Source organism: Petaurus breviceps, unplaced genomic scaffold (genome assembly GCF_028583685.1).
Source record: "Petaurus breviceps papuanus isolate PSGF00001 unplaced genomic scaffold, PetGlider_PUasm1.0 90994, whole genome shotgun sequence".
NCBI classification, from domain to species: Eukaryota; Metazoa; Chordata; class Mammalia; order Diprotodontia; family Petauridae; genus Petaurus; species Petaurus breviceps.
Window position 1 is genome coordinate 3,949,539 of NW_027187393.1, and position 19,572 is coordinate 3,969,110.

Here is a 19,572-nt window from a genome sequence, read left to right on the forward strand (position 1 = left end):
GGGGGGGGGGGGGGGGGGGGGGGGGGGGGGGGGGGGGGGGGTCAGTGTCACTTGAATAATAGGCAAGGGAACTGGAGATGGGTAGCCTAGGGAAGTAGAAGCAACAAGCATTTATTAAATGCCTAGTGTATGCCAAACACTGCACTGAGTGCTAGGGATACAAAGAAAGGGGAAAAGTCCCTCCTGTCGAGGAGCTCACAGTCTAATAGTAGAGGTGATGTGCAAACAACTACATACAAGCAGGCTGTGTACAGGATAAATTGTAGATCTTCAACAGAGGGAAAGAGGTCAGGAAAGACTTCTCGTAAAAGGTGGGGTTTCAGCTGATACTTGAAGGGCACCAGGCAAATCAGGAGAGGAACAAGACCAAGGGAGACAGGATAATCTTAAAATACTTAAAGGTCCATCATCAGCATGAGGGAGGGATTAGGCACATTTTGTTTACCTCTAGATTATAGAACTGGGAGCCGTTTTGTGGGAGAGTAGGAGGAGAGCTGGATTTGCAGTTAGAAGATCTGAGTTAGAATTGCAGCTCTACCACTCGCTGCTATCTCTGACCTTGGACAAATCCTTCTCCTCTCTGGGCCTTGGTTTTTTCACCTTTACAATGAGGGCTTTGGACTAGATGATCACTAAGTTCTCTTCCATCCCTAATTTTAGATAGATTGATCCATCATTTAGTATGTGCTGACTATGTGCCAGTCACCAAGTACTGGGGATAGATACAGGCAAGCAAGACTATCTCTGTCCTCAGGGAAGCTCCCTGAGGACATTCTAATGGGGAAGATAGCACATAAAAAGGAGCTAAAAGGTGGATAGCAGTCAGGGAACAAGGCAGAGGGGTAACATATGGGGCATGGCAAGCAGACTGCTGGAAGTGGACCAGAGGCCTGTGTTCTGGCAAAGTATGATGAAGATTTACTACTCTTTTATTTTTTTTATTTTTTTGGAAGGTTTACTTCTGTTAGAGTTGGGGATCCCAGAGATGGAATCTTTTGGTGAAATGGAGGCAGGCCCTAGCAAGATAAATCAAAGGTTTCCCTCTCAGAGCTGGGAGGCTAAGGCTGGAACCTCTAAAATGGAAATAATGGTACCTATAGAACAACCTATTTCACAGGGTGGTTGTGGGGCTCAAATGCAATCATGTTTGTAAAACCTGGTGCAAATTTTTCAGGGATGCCTAGGTATCCAGCAGCAGTAGTCCATAAGCAAGTTTCCAGTCATTGGATTTAATCAAGTAGAAACTGTCAGAGGTATTGTAATTGGGTTGTGTGTGTGTGTGTGTGTGTGTGTGTGTGTGTGTGTTGGATGAGAAGTCAAACTAGAATTTCTTTAAGTTTCTTCCAGTTCTGAGATACTATGATTTTCCAAGAGCTGTCTTCCACAGCAACAAGAGGTTATTTTTATTTTATCCATTGTGATTAGTGGTGTGCTATATAAACTATTACCGACATCCATGTGACTCATTTATAAATGAAAGCAACATTTGGGCATTGCACAGCATTTGCCCCATGTTGGTTAGGATAAAAACTAATTTTTCTAAATTTTAGGTTAGCTATATCCTAATCCCCCTTCATCATTTACATCCAAACAACTAAGTAGATTAATTAGATTTAAGAATGTCATCCTGCTATAGCAATCAGGAAGATAAGCATCCTCTTCTATACTAATTGACCTGGTTTTATTCTTTCAACTAAAAATAGGCTTATGCAGTTGAACTTGTTAGCTCTCTGTAATGTTTAAAAGGAAAATTTTCTTTAGTTATATCAAAACTGAAATTGCTATTTAGTCCAGCATTTAAGTAGACTATCTTAAATAAGATCCAGCAACTCAATTAATTTGCTTATTTTGAATTATATATGAAACTAACACATAAACTGGGCAGGCCTCACAAGATGTAATTTTAGTTAAAATCAGACATTCCATGGTAGCCATGCTGAAGTTTTCTTATAGATAAGGCAGGTCACAAGTCAGTAATACTTGCCTTTTAAAACATCCTTCATACTAAGGTCACCTCTTTACTGTTGTGTGGTACAGAACTCCCACATCTTAACTGCATAAGTGTACAAGTACTTAAGGATTTTAGCCTTTTTTCAAGTTTTAGGTTTACTTTCAGGCACCCATTCTGCCTACACATGTTGAAATGGATTAGTCTTTTGAGTAAGGATTCTGTCTAGACTTAAAATAGCAGCATGATAACAGTGCCTACCCCATGTCTGGTATCCAAAGCATACTGTCCTTGCCTTGAGAAATAACGGACTATCTTCACATTTGTTAAAAAATTTAATTATGAATTAATGGACATCCCACAGCTGTCAAAGGCCCACTAAAGACAGTTGATATTTAAGAGTGCCAGTTCAATGGACATGGTAGCTATTTTTCTTTTTTTTTTTTTTTTTAAGCAATCAGGGTTAAGTAACTTGCTCAAGGTTACATGGCCAGTTATTTCTGGGTGTGGTGCTAAGTATCAGAGCCCAGATTCAATCCCAGGTCATCCCAACTCTGGGGCTGGTGCTCTTACTCACTGCGCCACCCAGACGCCCCCAGGAGCAGACTATTACAGAGGTGACTGGCACTTGCAAGCTCTTAGTCCTTACTGCTCCACCTAGCCACCTCTTGCATATACTTTTCCATACAAGATCTCTTTTTAAGCCTCACAACAACCTTGTAAGCCTAAGTACTACTGGTATTTTTGTCCCAATTTTATAGATGAAGAAACATGGTTACATGTTCATATAATCTTGCCCAAGATTAAGTGTCTTAAAAAAAAAAAAGATTAAGTGTCTTGTTCATGGTTACAAAGCTAGTTTTGTGCCAGAAATGGGTGAGGTGGGCAAAGTGAAGAGGATATCTCCGTTCTTTGTAGCTGTTTAAAGGACTGAACACAGAAAGTATCAGTATCACCCTGGAGGCAGGGCTCCACAGCTTGCCCTGTATAATTCAACATTTTTATCAACTCTTTGTGTGAAGAGCTAGGACCCATTGTTATAAATCTCCCTATTTAGATCCCCATTATTAAGCACACAGAAAGGACATTAGCAATTAATTTAATAAAATGAAAATCATATATAACTTTCACTTAACTGCCCAAAATGTTCATTTAATTGACTACTTATATCAGAAATCTTCCTCTGATTTTGAAACTGTTGTCATCAGTAGTGAAATACTTAACCAAGGTAGTTTAATGTTCAGATATAAGTACGGGAATTTGAGATAAATACACATGATCATTAAAATTAGTTTCTTTCCCCAGGACTCCAGAAAGAAAGGTTAAGTATTCCACCTTTAAAGAAGGTTGTTAAGGGCTGCTAGAATAAAGGCTGGAATCAGGAGGACCTGGGTTCAAGTCCGGCCTCAGACACTTAACACAAAAACTAGCCATGTGTCCTTGGGCAAGTCATTTAACCCCAATTGCCCTCCCAAAAAAAAAAGCAAAGAAAGTTGTTGGGAGGGGTTTTCCCCTAATAAGTAATAATAGCTGGTATTTATTTTATGCTTTAAGGTTTGCAAAGTATTTTACATATACTATCTCATTTGACCCTTACAACAACCCGTTGTGGTAGGTGCTATTATTATGGTCTCCATTTTATAGTGAGAAAACAGGCTGAGAAAGATTAAATGACTTGCTCAGTGTCACACAACTAAGAGGCAGGATTTGAATTCAGATCTTATTCTAAATACAGAACTCTATCCACTGAACCCTCCAGACTTATCTGCCTATATATTCTTCTGGTAGTTCTTAGGAAATACAGATTATTTAGAAAATAAATATTTAATCCTCTTTATTTATGACTAATTACCTCATGAGAGGTGGCCTGTCATAGTGAACCCAAGGGCCAGCCTTAAAGTCAAGTCCCACCCCTGACAAAGATTAGTTGTGTGAACCTGGGCAAGTCAGAAGAATAGATGCTATAGAAGGGTAGCCAGAGTGAACTGGTGGGAAGAGTTTCCAGACTTGTGACAGGACTGGACCAAAAGGGAAAAATTGCCTTCCATGTAAATGAGGGGAAAAGGATTAGACCTCCAGTATCCATTCCAGTTTGAAGAGTCTGTGATTGCACACACATGTGCACAAACACAAAAACATTATGACCTTCTTTCTTCCAGTTGTGGAGAAATAGATAATCATTTCCCTCTGCTCACTTGCCCACAGAGAAGATCATATATGTAAAAGCACTTTAAAGAGTGTGGAATACTGTGAAAATGTTGGGTGCTATTAAGAGCCTCATCATAATGATTCAGGCAACCTAGGGTTGACTTGGTAGCTCTCCCAACATGGGCTCAGATGTGGGGGAGGGAGGGTCAGGAATTGACTGCCTCTTTTACATTAGAACCTTTTCTAGTCTTAGAAAAGTTTAGAATTGTGAACATAATCCTTTCAAAACACTAAGCTTCTTTTATGGCCCATGAAAACCATGTGTTCACTTTTCAAGCCCTTTGAAATAACACAGTGAAAGAAAATCCCTTCTTCTATGTATGTGATGACAAGATGGGAGTAAAAGGTAATGTTCAATTATCAGACAGTAATTGTCCTTCCTCTGCCACTCAGACTATAACAAACTATTCATAAACACCTTACATGTTATAGCTACATTACTCATTTTTCTTTTTTTTTTTTTCATTTTTCATTTTAAAGCAGTGTCATCATAACGGAGGAAGTTTACAAATTTCAGTCCTTACTTTAAAAAGCTTCTCAGCTTTTATTCAGATACTTATATTTAGTCAGAAAAGCATCACCCTCTTTGGCATTTTTTTAGCATCCTTCTCAGAAAGAGGAGAGGACTAGCATAAATCATGGCAAGGCATAAATGGAAGAATTAGTGAAATAAAGTTTTTTTGTTAAATTTCAACATATTTGTTACTCTTCCAGGCTGTGCTAAGTACTATGTTATTATACAAAGATAAATGAAACAGTCCTTTCACTTTAAGGACTGGTAGAAAGGTTAAGACAAGTATTCAAATCACTAATAGTAAAAGTCAAAGCTTGATGATGAATGGTTTAAGAGAGCTACAAAGTGTTAAAGACTGTTCAGAGGAATCAAGAGAAATCATATCCAGGGCCTTGAAGGCTGGACAGGATATTCATGGTGACAGAGCATTCCAGGCAAAAGAAATAACATGAGCTGAAGCCCAAGACATGTTCAGAGAGCACCTAGTTTGACTGAACCCTCAAGTGTGTTGGGCTAGGAATGGGAGATGAGTCTGAGGAGATGTGTTAGGGTCAGAGTACAGTAAACCTTAAATGCCTAGTTGAGGGGCTTAGACATTATCCTACAGTCAGCAATTTTCCAGGGAAGGGTTGTTAATAGGGAAGTGATGAAATTAGAACTGGGCTTTAAAAGGTCAACAGTAATCAGATATGTGGCAAGTGCTTGTGTAGAGTGGTTATTATGAACTAACTTCTCTCATCCAATGGGATGAGAGCCTTCTTAACACTAGCATGAGCATCAGCTTAGGAAACTTTTCTAAGGGTGCTTTAAACTCTACACAGAGCTCTGACTGTGGAATAGCTATAGGGGAGCTTTGTATGACTAGAAATTTGTTTGCCACTCAAACCATTCAAATTTTAACCCACTGTTTTTGATCTACAAGTGTTTATCTCAGGAGATATAGTATAAATTATGGGAACATGGAGCAAAACATATTCTGTGCAGGAATATACTTTCTAAATATTCTTAATTATGGAAAATGTTGCTATATTTATAAAACTCATAATCATATTCCTAATCCCTCAGGAAATCTTTGATGTATCCTAAAGGTACTGAGAAGCTGGGCTTTCAGACTCAGAGATAATCATTTGCTAAGAAATGCTGGCAGTTAGTGGTATTACTGGTTAGTACTAGAAACACACACACACACACCTTTTGGTATTAATTCTATTCTCACTTTTAGCTTGGGCAGTTTCTGTTGTTTAAATTGTTGTCAGCCACTCTTTGACTAATCCTTGTCTTCTGTCCCTCTCTCCTTTCATCCCACAGAGCAGAATGGTTGTGAAGGAAGAAGTGGTTTCTGACAGCTTTGGAGAGAGAATCTATTTTTATGCGCATCACTTACCAAACATGCCACACAAGCATTTATTTTTAGTACATTTTATTTTTTCATAAAATTGCTAATGCCAAAGCTTTGTATTAAAATAAATAATAAAATAAAACTGCTGCTGTTGGATTTTCTTTTACTCACCTTTTCTGAGATATTGCAGTATCAAAAATGGCATTACTAATTCAGTTTTTCTGTGAAAGAATGTGTACATGACCAAATTAGGAGACCATCTACACTACTGTTCGGGCCTTTTCACTTTTACTTTGTCCCAAGTATGACTCAAAGAAATGGTGACCATGTGATCAGCTGTAACAGAAACTTCCAGCTGTGTACAATGTTTTGTCATACTTTTATCTGCAGTTTCACTATTCAAGAAAATGAAGGTTTTGCCATGTCTGATTTGGAGCCATTTTGTATTCATTTTCATGCCAATATTGGGGTAGCTTCTTGGTGATTAAAAGAGTTGAAATATTCCCAGTTTCGTAGAATCTGAGTTGAAAAATATCTTGGAGGCCCTCTAGCCCAACCTGAGCTTCCTAAAATTCCCTTCTAAAGTATCCACAAGTGGTCTTTCAGCCTTCCCTTTTATTCTGTTGAATTATGTACCTGGTTGAAAATCAATACAGTCAATGATGGGGCTTAATAGTTCTTATTACATGCCAACCAAGAAGATGCTGATGGACCATCTTGAATTCATTTGACTTTATAATACAAATGGAATCAAGAGTTCTTCCATTTGCATTGATAACCACAGAAAATTGGCACTTATACTTTGTCCTCTGAAGTATTGTCATTAGCAAACTGACTTCTTCCTATACCTGGTTTTATTTCCATGGAAAACCAAGGTGTTATTCCCTTTACTGTTCCCTCCTACACTACCATACAGAGAACAGAAGTGTTTTCATTATAAGTTATAAAATCAGACCTTAGTAAGGTGACTTGTTGATAAAGATAACAGTGATATTTAATGATATGGTCAGAGAAGGATGAACATTCCCCTTTTCAAAGTATTTCAAGTATTCATAACCAGAATTTTAGAATCTGAGTAGAGAATAAGAGGTAAACAAGTTAGCCCTTAAATATACTTGGCCTGTCTTCAGGTCTGAGCATAAAACTTCAGTGCTGTAGGTATAAGGCATAAGTCTTAACAGTATGGGGTTACTTCACCTACTTCATGCTATAGAATTAGAAATTGAAATTAGAACCTCTTGTTTGTGACTTTGAATGGGAAGATGAAGTATCTTTCCCAAGGTTACACAAATAGTGCTGGTTTTGAAATCCAGGAACCAGAGTTCAGATCCCAGCATTGTGGTTTTTGCACTTATTTCCATCTGTGAAATGGAGGTGAACTAGATTGGTAGTGTGAAACTCAAATAGAAACATTGCTTATCAACTTAGAAAACCACAATTTAACACCTGTGTTGTATTGAGTTTTTATTTATTTTGTTAAATATGTTCCAATTGTATTTTAATCTGTACCTGACACTTTAGGGACCCTTTTCCCCCCTTCCTATCCCCAGTGAGTTTGATACTTCTAGACTAGATGACCTCCAAGGTCCTTTCCAGCTCTTAAATCCATGACCCTATGTCTCCAAGTACTTGGACTCCAAACGCAGTGCTCTTTCCAGTACATCACAGCTGTTTCTTGGGTTTTTTAATGTGTTATCAGGCTTTTAGTTTTTGCTTATTCTAGTTTTCAGGTAGCCAAGAAAACTTTTTGGGAGATAGGATTTAATTTTTAAAATGTAATGGAGATAGATTTTTTGAATTGGCACCATGGGAATTCCGGACAGTAGCCAAAATCTACATCCAAATACTGTTGCTTAATTCAGAACAGATGAAATGCCATCAGTTGAGAAGACAGCTTTATAATTAGAACCAAAATGTGTAAGGCTCAATAATTATTAACATTTTTAAGTGAGAGAACTAAATATCAGTTTAACACAATAAGATTGTTTCTGCTCTGAAGGCCCAGCTTGTAGAGACTTTTACCTAGCATAATTTAGGACTAGATACTTGCAAAATGGCAGTGTTTTAAAAATGAATCGTCTTTCCCAGGAAAGGCTGCTCTTGCATGTGTGTCTATACTGAGAAATTGTAATGTTATTCATACCAGGAGGAAAAAGTTCATTTTATGCCAACCAGCAGCTTCAGATAACTAAAGTGAATCAGGAGAGGATGAAATGTCATTTCTCTGACAAATGAATTCACTTATCAGGGTAGAGCACTGTGCCTAGTGATGGTGGAGTTACAAAAAATAATTAGGATATGGGCCCTGCACTAATGGGTTTGATAACCTGGCATTGAGATTGTGACCATAGAGGTTTAAAATCATATTAAGAAAATACTGTAATGATTTTTTAGCTTGTACACAGCTGAAATATATGGCTTTGCTAGGGCCCAGATCATCAACTCTGGGGTCATCCAGTCTAACTTTACAGGAATACCTCTAGAATAGAGGTGACAAACATGCAGCCTGAACCAGATTATCTGAAGAAAAGATGAGGTGGATGATATTTTTTCCATTTTCTTACTTTCTTCAGTAAAGAGTGGGATATGTAGGATCTTCATAAAGTCCTTGAGCTGTTTTTGTATGTTAATTTCTCATGTTTTAAGTTGGATAGAAGCATAGCAGTGCTGTGACAGATTCTGGATGGGAACTATTCTCCCACTGGATGCAAACTTCAGTTTTGCTCACAGTTTGCATTATCAACTATGGTAGCCATTTTCTTTTCATCTTAGAGTCTGAAATAAGAGAATGGTATGTACAGCTAGTGGTTTCATTGTCCAGAATTTGTAATAAATACCACTTATAGATTGTCTGTCAGGACCCCTGCATCTAAGTGATTAAAAGTTTAGAAGGTCCATTGCTTTTATGAAGACCCTAAAATTCTCAGAATAGCCAATGTATTGAAGCACTATATGGCCTATAATCTGGAGACTTAATCATACTTGCACTTTGCATACTTGCAGCCTTACTAACCTCATGATTTTTATTGTAAGTTCCACATTATGCAGTTCCATAAAACTAAGCTACTAAAGATAAACCAAGCATGAAAACTTCAGTTTGATCTGTACTCATTCCAATATTTTCTTGGACCTAAAAATAATCTGTGCTTCCTGATAAAACCTCCCACCTCTCCCTCTAAAATTTATCCACTTGCTCCATCCCAGGGAAATACAAGGAAATTATTTCCTTTTCATACACATCAGCTGTGCCTAATTGGAGTTTTACAATACAGGTTACTAAATAAGATCTTCATGATTAGACTTTGTTTCAGAAGTGTAGCTTGCCAAAAAATAAATAAAAGTCTTGGAAGATGTATGTTGATCCTGGCTTTGGTCCCCACCAACTAGTACTTACAACTGGTAGTAAATCCTATAGGAATTTACCACCCTCCCTTGGGGTATAAGTGCCTTAGTAGGCATAGCAAAGATGTACCTCATATTGGAGGCAGCCCCAAAAGCTGTACATAATGTATTCTGATTTACTCCAAATTTTTGTTTAATGACCTCTCAGACATTACCAAAAATGACTTACACAAGAGGAATAATGTAAATGATGTCACAAAGGATGTGTATGACCAGAAAAGAAGGTAGGAGGGCAAAAGTGAAGAATGAACAGCCTGCGTTCTGTACTGCTATCCACAAAATAATAAAAGAACCAGAGGAAAGCTCTCAGCACATTGAGTCGTCCCTCAGTGGAAAATTGATAGAAAGATATGAATAGGAAATGCACAGAATAATGTTATAAGCATCCGTAAGCAACTACCCACACTGATGAGATTGCATATCCATCAAAGTAGACATCTCAGAGGGCTAAAGCAGTTTGATGTTTCTGTCATGATTGGAAAAAAAAACAATCTACCTTCGTAGACTTTTTAAAGATTGAAAGAATCATTGTTAAGCATTTAATTCTTCATCACATTGAATACTAAATAATACATGCATGGAAATGTCACTTTTCCCTTGATATTGCCAGTGGAAACTATATTTTTTAATAAAAGTACAAGTGTCTTAAGACCATGTTTGGAGTTATAGTGTGCAGTCTCCCAGTCTAGACCAGGATCAAAAATGGTTCATGCACAGTGATTACTCTGATAAGATCCAAAAGAGAAGCACCATGACCTTAAACTTCATTGAAGAACTTTTCTTCTCAGTTCTGTATAAACTCATTTTGTAACCTGAGGGACAGAAAATGCATAACATAGCTGGTGCTAGAAGCAATTACAGGCTAGAATGATGGCACACTCTTGTAAATACCAGCTACCAGGGGGCTGATGCTGGTGGATGTCTTTGATTATGGGAGTTCTCCACTTTGGTGGGTTATGCTGATCAGGAGTCTTCACTAAGTTCGACATTAAAAGAGTGAGCCCCCAATAGTAGGAGACCACTGGGTTGCCTAAAGAGAGGCAGACCGGCCCAGGTCAGAAACAGCAGGTCCAGGTCCCATGCCAATCAATCACTAATGGGATTGGACCCATGGGTACTTCTACACTTCCAGCCTGGGCAAGATAGAGAGACTCAGTCTTTTTAAAAAATAATAATAATAAAAAGAGCTAGTATTGGTGCTCCCATTCACCCAGTTGTTAGGATAACAGACAGCAGATACAATGTTAGTCCCGATGTCTCCTTTGAAGCATGTTGAGAGTGCTACTTGGTGAAACAAAAATGTGATATTTGTGTTAACACTTTACATCAACCATGTGTTCCAGAAAAGGTATGTGAGTGGACCTTATTTATGATTTGAATTGCGTTAAAGACACTAGAAAAGCTTGTTGTTTAAAGGGATGCAAGGGTAAATCTTTCTGTAAAGCTGAATGGTCACCCCCTGACTTAGTGATTTTTAGCACGTCATTAACTTCAAGGATTTGTGATTCTACCAATGTGATCACTGTCTCCTCCAGCAGAGATCACAGTCCTTCTGTGCATCAGCAGACAGTCTTTGTGAGCTGTTGGGTCATAAATGTGTCAGTTATACATATCCTGTATTGGCATAGATAGGTCCTGTAGTGTCCCCATATGAAAAGCAGCAGAAATGGATATTTAAACTAACATAATGCTTCAGCGAGAATATATTTCTCTTTCTCCCCTCTAACCTTGTGACATTTATTCCTAATTCCTGATCAAGTCTTTTTGCTCTGCTTTTTTTTTATTTTTTAGGTGGGCACTTCTTTCATCGGAACTCTTTGTCCCCTCGAAGCCTGGTTTACGAGAGCGAATTCTCCATGATTGAGCCTTCCTTGGACATGTACGATGACAACAAAACCTGAAGAAACCTTGATGTTTGGGGTCACTCTTTTGTTGGTTTCTGATCATTCTTCTTTTGTATTCTTCTGTTGGTGTCTTGTCCTGGAGGAGGAGCTGCTGCATTTCCCATGTGGGGGTTTCCAGGCTAAGATCCAAAGTTCCCCCAAGATGGGCCTACCCTGCAACAATGCACCATCGCACATTGCCCTTCCAAGGTTGTCCAATCTCATAAGAGGAATAAGCTACATCTGGACACAAGAGGCTTAGCCCTGGCTCCCCAGGGTTCATTGTGTACTGAAGATGTCTTTTTTTTTACTAAGCATGTACTGCTCAGTGTGAGTGGAGTTTGCCTTTCTAATAGTCCTTGTGATCGAGTTCCATTGTGTGCCCAAGTCTACCAGGTGATGTTTTGGGGGTTTTATTCCAGTTAAGAGGATTATGAGCTGCTGCCCAGATCTCTCTCCATTCCCTTTCTGTGACGAGGCCTGTTCTGAAGGGACTGGGGAAAGGGCATGTACTTTTGTCCTTGCCACATGATTGACCAACTGTGTTCTTGGCAAAGTGGCCTGTCCTTAGAGCCATGATGGGTGGGTGGGTGCCAGCAACAAAGGATAGAGTCATCTCCATGTTCATTTTCCAACTTCCATTTTTGAGCATGAAGTCACTTTTACAGTCAACTGGAATGTCACTCCAGCTGTGCCTGCCAGCCCACATTCTAAGGGAGATGGGGCAAACATCCCTGTTCTTTTTGGTTGGTTCCTCAGAACTCAAATCTTACACAGGATTAACGATGGTCAGCTGATTCTTTTCACTGTGGAGTTAAACCATCCCATTCTCTGGTATGACACCAAATGAATACCACTCCCTGGTCTGGTTTGGTACAACAGTCTCCCTCCTTCCAGTCCTGATAATGAGAATGAAGATAGCAAAGGAGGATGAACAGGGAAGCTTATGTATAGACATACAGAAAGGAGGCATCTTGTATTTTTGTCCAGCAGGAGAAAAAGGAAATGCTCTTTTAAAGCAAAAACAATAAGGTTAGAGGCAAGAAAGATAATGTATGTGTGTATTTGACACATAACTGCCAGCATCCTTTGATGAGTGAATCAACCCAACATATCTATGCACCTTTTGCTATAATAGTTTAATCTGCTTCTCCATTTTAATCAAAGTTACCGTATGGGAAGTTACAAATGCTTTTGTATCATTATGTGAATGAAACTTTGAATCTCTGTACATCTTGACTTAGTTCTAACAAGGAACCCAAAGAAAGGACTCCTCTGTCTGAGATACTTTTATGGGCTCTATAGGGCATAAATTGAAGAGGGGTACTTGCTGTTTTTCCATATGCAACCAGTCATTTTTAGCATGTGTCCTATTCTATATAATGTGTTGAGGCTGTGACTTAAACTCAAATGAAACCTTTGGTTTCAACCAGAATCCTTGGTAAAGTGAAGTGATACTCTTTAGTAAAAGAGCCTTCCCTGACCTAATTCCATATCTCCTTCTGACAGTTTGAGGCTGGAGCAGGGCAGACTTTTAAAGAATTAACAGCTTTGTTTGTTTTTTTTACCTTTACTGAGCTAGGTGTGGTCTGTTTTTTGTTTAGTTTTCCCCTTTCTTTTTATTATAGCCCTTCTACCATAGAAATATTTTTGATAAACTGAGTTTTAAATAAAACACAGTTTTGGCAAGAGAAGCTTGACTTTGTGGGTGGGCAGTTTCAGAGCAAAGTCAACAACAGTCATAGCTCAGTTATAGGGAGGGGGTAAGGGAGACCAGCCATCCAGTTTCACTTTTACTGCGACCTTCCTGGGTGGGGAAGACAGTTATCCATTCAGTTTCTCAGTAATTGTTGGCTATGCAGTTCCTAGGGAGCTCTTTCAGGAGAGCTATTTAGACTAACCTCTAATTTCAAACTGAGCCTCAGTTTTGTGAAAATGGTGGCCATCTTTCTGTGCAGACACATAAAGAAATATCAAATTCTTCACTGGAGAGATGGACCTGAAAAGTCACCAATGAAGACATGTTACTAAAGCATGTAATTCTTGACTTCAAGCAATTCTTTGGACTACAGGAACTCTTACCTGGGGAAAACTCAATTGCCATTCATACCACTGGACTGGATGCCTCATCACCAACCCTTATAGACAGATTCCTCTGAGCAGAGCAGAGCTGGACATGGTTCCTCTCCAGGAGTTGGCTTTGCCTATCTACGACTCTTCTCTGGTTCTGCAGGGTTACCAAATTGGCTCTTGTATCACCAGCAGAGTGGCTATCAACAGAAAATATGTCCATCTTATTTAAGAATTTCCTTCAAGAAAATTGGTTGTGCTTGGAGAAAGGAAATGAATCCAAATGAGGGTGGTGGAGGGGAAGCTATTTAATAAATAGACTACTTCCAATCATCCCTCATTTTTACCATTCTTACTGTCCTTATTTTGGACCCCATTTTCCCAGAGACAGTCAGAATCAGCCTATCCAAGTGTGCCTCATCATCAGATAATTGGCCACCAGGTAATGACTTTTATTTTCAGCCTCAGCTATCTATGAAGACCCTCTCTATTAATGTATAAAGAGGTTTCAGACTGCCTTGGTGGAGAGGGATAGGTTACTCACACTGATGAAATTGTCACTCCCTTAGTATTGAAGTATTCTGAACTGTAGTTTCCCCTGAGCCAGGGTTCACAGCAAACCTGCTTCCTCCTCTGGCATTCAATGGCTCCAGTACTATGGCCCCATGGGCATAAAATATTGGGATTAAGCCATGCAACAGGTGCTTATCAGGGGAGCCAGTAAATGAGTTGCTGGGTCCCAGTAGCTTTCTGAGGAAGAAGCTACTTGGAGCCCTTTCTGATGCCCTTTCTCTGCTTCTGTACCACCTGGTACAGCCCCTGGGTACCATGAACAGTTACAGAGGGATTCTATAGCTGAATCAAGAAATTAGTTGAAGGGATAGAACATTCCAAGGATAAAGGGAGCATGTTTCTTATCAGCAAACATATTCTTTTTGCAAACCCCAGAGCTGCCTGCTACACACACACACACACACACACACACACACGGCCCCCAGTGGTGGTAGTGGAGTTAGCTTTTTTCCTCCCAAACTAGGAAATTCATTCCCTCAGAAACTTCATAAGAGAGAAACAAGCTACTGCTGCTTTTATTCTTTTTTTAATTATATTGCCCACAAAATCTAAATCATCTAAATATGTTGGTGAGATTGTCAACCAAATGCATTGACAAGGAGGACTGACATCATTCTTTTAAAAGGGAAGAATTGGCTTGTTTTCAATGAGCTATTTCCCATCCACTTTATAAGAATTTAATTCTGTCCTGTTTGTATGGTCTTCTTACATTTGAAATATTTCATTGACTGTAATCAGTATTTATTAGTGGTCCTACATGAATCTTATCACTAGACATCTCCGCTCTCTAGGCAGCTATTTCTAATGCAGAGAAGCAGGGTGGTTCCATGGTCTGGGGACTCATTTTGTAAAAGGGCCTTGGGTCTTGCTGTTCTCCCTCAGCCTTCCATTGATTCCAAGGCTGGATCGTTTACAACTGACTGTAGTGACTACATTTGAGTTAGGATTCCCTAAATCAAATGCATTGGTCCAGTTTGCAATCCTAGGCCCATTCTTGGCCAATCGGGAAACCTAATGATTTACTTAGTCTTGTGAGTGCCACCTACATTCTTAATCACTGACAACTTCCCTTCTTCCTTGGCCACAAGGAAAGCAAATAAATCCAAAACAGGTAAAGACAGGGATTCCATCTCCTCCAAAATGATCCAAGGATTAAGCCCTTCCATTATATGCTTAGAGATATTAAACCTTGACCCAAACATAGAAATAATTCACATTCTGTAGTACTTTAAAGTTTATAAAGCACTTTCCTCACAACAATCCTGTAAGATCAGTAGTTTCAAGTATGATTATCCCATTGTCTAGGTGAGGAAACAATCTCAGAAGTAAAGTGGTTTGCCTAGGGCCACAGGGCTAGAGAATGTTTGAGCCTAGATTTAACCCAGGCTCCCAACGCTAATAATAGGTTCTTTCCAGCACAATAGACTGACTGTGTTCCCCAAGAACTACCTGAGTATATATGTATATATACATTTCATCCCAAAAGTGCAGCATGCATGGTGTTGGGGGAAAAGTCCTGAACTTGGAGTAAGAAGTACAGAATCCAAGCCCTGCTCCTTGCTATCTGCATGACATTAGGCAGACACTTAACCTCTCTGAGCTCCTTGTTCCTCCTTTATAAAAATGCCAACAAGAATCTCCCTGTTGTCTATTTTAGAAAAAATGTAATGCAGACATAGACCAGTAGATGTTCTTGCTATCTCTGCAGGAGTTCTCCAAGGCAACCTCTGTTAGAGAGAGAAATCTAAACCTTTGAAAATGGTAGCATCCTTCCCTAGAAATCCAGTAACAGTATTTGAAGCCCTACAGGGCAAGATATTATTAAGATTTGTGAACTATTACACTCAAAAGCCCTCTCAGTCCTTAGAGAAAATACATACTAAATACAAATTCTAATAATAACTGGTGGGTGGTATTTTAAAGATTACAAAAGGCATATATATATATGTGTATATATGCATACATATATGTATATGCCACTTGAAACTCACAGTCCATGAGGTAGTTACTACAAATATTATTATCCCCATTTTACAGATGAGGAAAATGAGGCTAAAAGAGGTTAAGCAACTTGCCCATGATCTCACAGCTAGTAAATGCCAGGGTTCTTCCTAAGAGAAGGTTGGCTTTAATTCAAAAATGACAAACACCTTCCACTTTCTGATGACATGGACATCAGCTGCCTTGAGAGTGAAGTTGTTTTCCCCCTTCATTTCTACCGGCCTATTTACTCAGTATCTTAAAATCAGCTAGCTTGAACAGGTCAGATACACAGCCATGAGAAAGTGGAAGAGAGATTGGAAAATTCTTCTTCGACCATAAACATTCCTGTGATGTTCATTGATTGCATAGCAGACTGCAAATAGTAAATGCTTAATAAATGCTTGTTGAATGTCAAGTTGATATGAGTGGGGTTAGGACCAATTTCCTGGATAAAAAGTAATGATAAATCACATGATGACAGATAGTGCTTTTAGATTTTCAAAGCACTTTTCTCCTCTAAGGGAAGTATTACAAGTGTTGTTATCTCCAGGGACAGAAAAAAAAAAATGATTTGGCCAAGGCCAGATGGCAGTGAGTGTCAGGCCTAGGATTTGAACCAGTGTCTCCTGACCCCAAGTCCAGGGAGCTCTCCATCACACATAACTGTCTCTGGAGAGAACTGAAAAGGTTACATTGGGCATTGTGGGCAAAGTGACAATAGAATAAAGACCAAAACAAAATGGGGTCAGGGGAGAGAAAGGGAAGATCTGTATCTGCATTTGGGGAATGGTATTGTCTTTTCCTGATTTGTGAAGCAGCAGAAAGGAGAGAGGGAAGTGAGGTCCACCAAATTCTCCAGAGTCTTTGTGCATGAATACGTAACTTACTCAGTAATCTTGGGTTCTGTCCCTACATCTTTGCCATTAACTTGCCATGTGGCATGTCACTTCCTTGGCCTTACCTACATTCCCCCCGTGTGAGATCAGATCAGCCATTCTTGCATTAAGAGGAGGTTGATGAGATGCTCTGGAAAAGGGGAGGTAGAAAAACAGGTCAATTCAAGAAAGCCATCTGCCTGTGGTCTGACCTAGATATTGCCCTTCAGGGGATCCTGAAGTGGCAGCAAGTCTGGCATGGCACCCTCTGCAAATCCCCGTGTTTCTCAAGATGTTCAGAAAGAGCCCCGTTTTCCTTCAGGTGCCTCCAGGCAGTTTCAGGCACCTACAGTGGCATCTAGTTCTCCAGTAGAGAAAACCAGCTGGCTCTGCCCGAAGGTCTTTTATTAGCCATGGGCCACGACTAAGTCAAGCACTTTTTGTGTGGAGCCCCCACCACTCTCTGAAGTTGGCCATGTATACTGTCCCCCAGTCTGTGCACCTTCTACACCCAGACACTGGGTTCCCCTTCCTACCTACCTCCTTTGGGAACACCAACCCTCATTCTGCAATCTGGGACCGAGTGAAGCCCTTATAGCATTGAACAGCATTGAGCTTAATTATTCCAAGTCATTACCAAGCTGATTTGTGAATGCATCCTGTATGGCTCAGGTCCCCAACATTTCTCTCCACTCTTAACCCAACACAGTGATGAATTTTAAGCATGAATATATAACTCTCCAAGAAAAACCAAAGGTCTCTTCCTCTGGCCCTAGAGTAGCACAAGGGGCAGATTCTTCTCTGCTTTTGTACAAATGAGCTGTAAGCAATCTTTTGTGGGGCTTTGCTTTCATAATCAACCTCCCCCACCACCCTTTTCATTCTGTATCCAGGGATACAATTAGGAAATGTTTAAAATAGGCAGATCCAGGACCTTTGTAGAGAGAAAAAAAAACAACTTCCATTTGACCAGAATTCTCCAGGCTGCAATTTCCTTATGGACATGGCTTATTGTGCTCTCAGATAGCAATGCTGGCGAAGTAAAACTGACATATTTCTGATCAATGCACCACTTTGCTTGCTAGGCAAGAGTCTGTGTGTCAGGAAAGGAAGGATCAATGACCTTGGTGGGACTTAATTAGCTTTGTCTCAAGCTCAGCAAGGCCATTCACCAGCTCCTAAAGACTTTTATGATCATCTTTTCTAAACCCCAGCATTCTTTCTAATCAGCTGCTTGGGAGCCAGAGACAGTTTTAGTGAATTCTCAAGAGCTATTTTTACATAATTAACAGGATGCCAGAGCTCTTTCTGCTTTCCCTGCTTTCTGCACTGGCCACCTCCTTCCTCTGACTCTCATTTAGGCCTAGAGGAAGTCAGCATGGTGCCCCACCAGGACATGACCAGTGGCTGAACAGCTCTGCCCAAGAGGCACCACAAACACTCAAATCACGCCAGGTAGACTCCTAAATGGCAGAATCCTTTCTTCCTACTAAGCAAGCATCTGGACACAAGCAAATCATTACACACCCAAGATTTATGCACCATCATGATCCAGTACTGAAGCTCTGCCTTTGGTGGGGGGGTAGATGAGGCTGAAGGGCTATGTCGGGAGCTGTTGGGCTAGAAAGAGTAGGGAAGACAGGGCCTCCCTCTGGCTGCCTAGCACTGGCAAGTTTTGGTGGTAACTTCAACTTTCTAGCTTCTAAGATGTTCTTTAGGGGAAGGGTCCTGACTTTCAGGGAATGGGGCTTCCTGCACAAATTTTGGTTAGAGTGAGTCTCAGAACATCACCCTCTCTTAGATGTAGAGTGGTCAGCGCTCTAGCTAAAGGGAGGAGGGGAGAGACAGAATAGGGGGAAAAAATTACTCCACAAAGTAAAATATTAGTCATATAAAGAACTACTTCCCAAAGTAGAAAAAAAAATTCCCACTGACAACCTTTAAAATTGTAACCACAAGTTCACTTAGGATGAGCTCACATCTAAAGTACCCCAAGGTCATGCAATGATGAGCTCCCAGCATCAGGATTCACAGGAGATATTAAATCCACCTATTGGGGCTTTGGGTCAGAAAAGACCTGCTGCTCTAGGTCACCAATAAACTATGCACAAAGTCTAAGAGAGTGAGAGACAAAAAATATTTTTCTACAATAGCACGGGAAACTCTTAGGAGGAGGAGAGGGGTCTTTCTGATAATCCTCAACATGGAAAGCAGTTTGTCAACTTTGTCCTAAGAGGTGAGAGTCAAGATTCTATGCATTTGAAGCCGTATTTACTCTAGAATAGATGGAGACAGGAACAATAGGTGTCCTATACTAAAAAAAAATGTAAGGTTGAATAATTGGATTAAATCAAAAGGGCATTGCCTTGTATTGAGATGGCACCTGCAAGAAAGTTGTGGGAGCCCTTGGGAAACGCAGCTTGACAGCAGTAAAACTCGGTGCACATGTTTTGATGTCAGTATAATACAGAAGTGATATTCTATGGTATATGCTGACGGGTGTATACCTGTGGGTTTGGGTTTGCCAATGTAATACATTTCAATAAAAACCTACTGAAAACCTACTGGTGCCTGATCATGTCCAGTGTTTCACACAGGGTTGTGAGGGGAGAAGTAAGGGGGTTAACCCATTTGCAGAATGCACTGACTGACAAGCCCAATGAACTGATGTCTGTACTTGAGTCCTTGGCTATTTTCATTCTTCTCTGGAACTCTTAAAAAATACTCAGGTCTGCAGCCTAGAGATGGGGTGAGAGCCTTTAATAGATCATCTGAAT

General features: G+C 39.9%; 1 protein-coding gene across 3 annotated transcripts in view; it reads left to right on the forward strand.

The window, feature by feature from the left end:
* RNF130 (ring finger protein 130) overlaps window positions 1-19,359 on the forward strand; it is a 147,132-nt gene extending 127,773 nt beyond the window's left edge. For 2 of the 3 annotated variants that reach the window (XM_069077539.1, XM_069077540.1), the window contains one exon: window positions 11,203-19,359. In XM_069077539.1, coding sequence (XP_068933640.1) covers window positions 11,203-11,312 — 110 coding nt within the window. In that variant the 3' untranslated portion in view covers window positions 11,313-19,359. Of the gene's footprint in view, window positions 1-5,978; window positions 6,152-11,202 lie in introns of those variants that run through there. The other variant, XM_069077538.1, reaches the window with a different exon arrangement.
* Window positions 19,360-19,572: the final 213 nt, after the last annotated feature.